We start from the raw sequence: 2,362 nt of genomic DNA, 5'->3' as shown, positions 1-2,362 counted from the left end.
AAGTATAATAGTATAAAACCATTAAATCAGTTATGTCACTAGTCATTGAGCTTCTTACTAAAAACACACGAAAAATGCCCTTTTAATTCTGTTTAATTCTTAAAGTTTTTAAATGATTTATTGAATCACAAACATCGTAATCATATCCGTATTTCTGGTATCTAAAGACAGGCATAACTACAAGGGCGACTGGAAGATGGGTCTCGTGAGCCTAGGAAGGCAGCCTGTCTAGAAGAAGGAAAACTCTGATTTCAAATCCCGATTGGTGGTAACCGTTGGTCCTTTCAAGACAACCACCTCAGCTATTGGACAAATAGTGGGAATATCACTGCCCCGGCGAAAGATTGCTGACAACGGCAAAGGGCGTATGAGGGCAAACAATGCCCCACCGGCCAGTGACCCTTATGAGGAAGGCTACATTCCAGATGCCTTTACAAAACCACCTGGAACCTTTAGGTAGGCGAATCCCCCGCTTAGAGGTTAAAACGGATTACAAAACACGAAACGAAAATTTACAAACCTTGGATGAAAGAGAAAGAAGACCTTTACATAGAAGGAGAATGACAATGGATGGTCAAAACCGAAAGGAAGCTACACAACTGAGACGTCTGAACTCTAAATCCGCAACAAAGATAGGAACATGGAATGTGAGACCTAAGTACATTCCAGGAAAAGCGCGAACAATCGCCAATGAAATGAAGGCATATGAAATAGGCATACTAGGAATAGCGGAAGCAAGATGGAATGATGCATGCAGGACAATCAAAACTAACATCCGGAGAAATGACTATATACTCTGGACATATGGAGGAGAACGCTCAACATTCTAAAGGAGTTGCCATTATGCTGTTAAAAGAAGCTCAGAAAACATTAATTGGATGGGAGCCAATAAGTGCAAGAATCATCATGGCAAAATTTAAGACCACAAATAAAAGGATATCATTAAACATCATCCAATGCTATGCCCCTACAAATGGTGCAGAGGACGACACCAAGGAAGAATTCTGTCGATTGCTTGAAAAAAACACCAGGAAATGTAGCTCCAAAGACATCACAATCTTAATGGGAGACCTAAATGCTAAAGTAGGAAGCGACAACACCGGTAATGGACATATGATGGGAAGACATGGACTAGGAGAAATGAATGAAAATGGAGAGCTCTTTGCCAACCGCTGTGCAAATCACAATCTAGTCATCGGTGGGACAGTTTTCCCACACAAAAATGTCATCTAGCAACATGGGTATCTCCAGACATGAACACTGAAAACCAAATAGATCGTGTCTGCATATCCAAAAAGTTTAGGAAAAGTTTACAAGATGTCCGAGTTAAAAGAGGAGCCGACGCTGCCACTGACCACCACCTTATTGTAGCTTAAGTCAAATTGAAGCTAAAGAAAAACCAAAATATTGAATCAACAGGAAAACGATTTAACATATCAATGTTGGAAAACAAAACAAAGAAATCAGAATTTCAGATAAAGCTAGAAAATCGCTTCACAACATTACAAAATGCAGTAGAGGAACTAATTTCAATAGAAGATCACTGGCAAGAGATTAAAAATGCTTTCACAACAACATGCGAAACATCAGTTGGTTTAAAAAATAGGAAACATCAGACATGGATAACGCCAGAAACACTTGTGAAAGTAGGAGTAAGGAAAAATATAAAAAATATCCTGAACAACATCGAAACAAGATCAGCAAAATAATCAGCATCAAGAGAGTATACTATAGCTAACAAGGATGTCAGGAACAGTGCAAGAAGAGATAATAGGGCATTTGTAAACAAACTGACAACAGAAGCAGAAGAAGCAGCCAGAGCAAACAACATCAAAGCTCTGTATGACAACATCAAACTGCTAACAGGAAAATACCAGAAAGGAAGTTGACCAGTCGAAAGCAAAGAAGGGAAAACACACAACACACATGAAGAGCAAATGAAAAGATGGATTGAGTATTTCAAGAATGTGCTAAACCAGGACCCACCTGTAAGAAAAGCTGACATCCCACCCTCGGAAGAGCTTTTGGCATTAGACTGTAAAAGACCATCAAGAGGAGAAATAAAGAAAGCCATAAAAATGCTAAAGAACAAAACACGGACATTGAAACATCAACTCAAATGCTATATGAGCTGTTTGGAAAGATCTGGGAAGAAGATCCTCGAACAATCACAAGAGTTCAATTCATCACTCTATTCCATTTTTGTCGACTTTGCCAAATCCTTTGAAAACTTAGATAAAAATGTGTTGTGGCAGTTGATGAGACACTATGGCATTCCTGAAAAAAATTATTACCATCATCAGAAACACCTATACAGGAATGCAGAGTAAGGTTACTGTGGATTCATTAATACTCGTTGGAT

The 2,362-nt window shown here is 38.9% G+C and overlaps 1 protein-coding gene across 1 annotated transcript; it reads left to right on the top strand.

The window, feature by feature from the left end:
- The first annotated feature begins 783 nt into the window (after positions 1–783).
- LOC139510732 (craniofacial development protein 2-like) lies at positions 784–1,233 on the top strand. Its single transcript, XM_071297257.1, has one exon. The coding sequence runs from the start codon at positions 784–786 to the stop codon at positions 1,231–1,233; it is 450 nt and encodes a 149-aa protein (XP_071153358.1).
- Positions 1,234–2,362: the final 1,129 nt, after the last annotated feature.

Source organism: Mytilus edulis, chromosome 2, assembly GCF_963676685.1.
Source record: "Mytilus edulis chromosome 2, xbMytEdul2.2, whole genome shotgun sequence".
In the NCBI taxonomy this organism is placed as follows: Eukaryota; Metazoa; Mollusca; class Bivalvia; order Mytilida; family Mytilidae; genus Mytilus; species Mytilus edulis.
This window is presented reverse-complemented; position numbering and strand designations above follow the sequence as displayed.

Bases quoted from the DNA above. Each gene is read 5' to 3' on its own strand.
- LOC139510732 (XM_071297257.1), top strand. From the start codon at position 784: ATGACTATATACTCTGGACATATGGAGGAGAACGCTCAACATTCTAAA.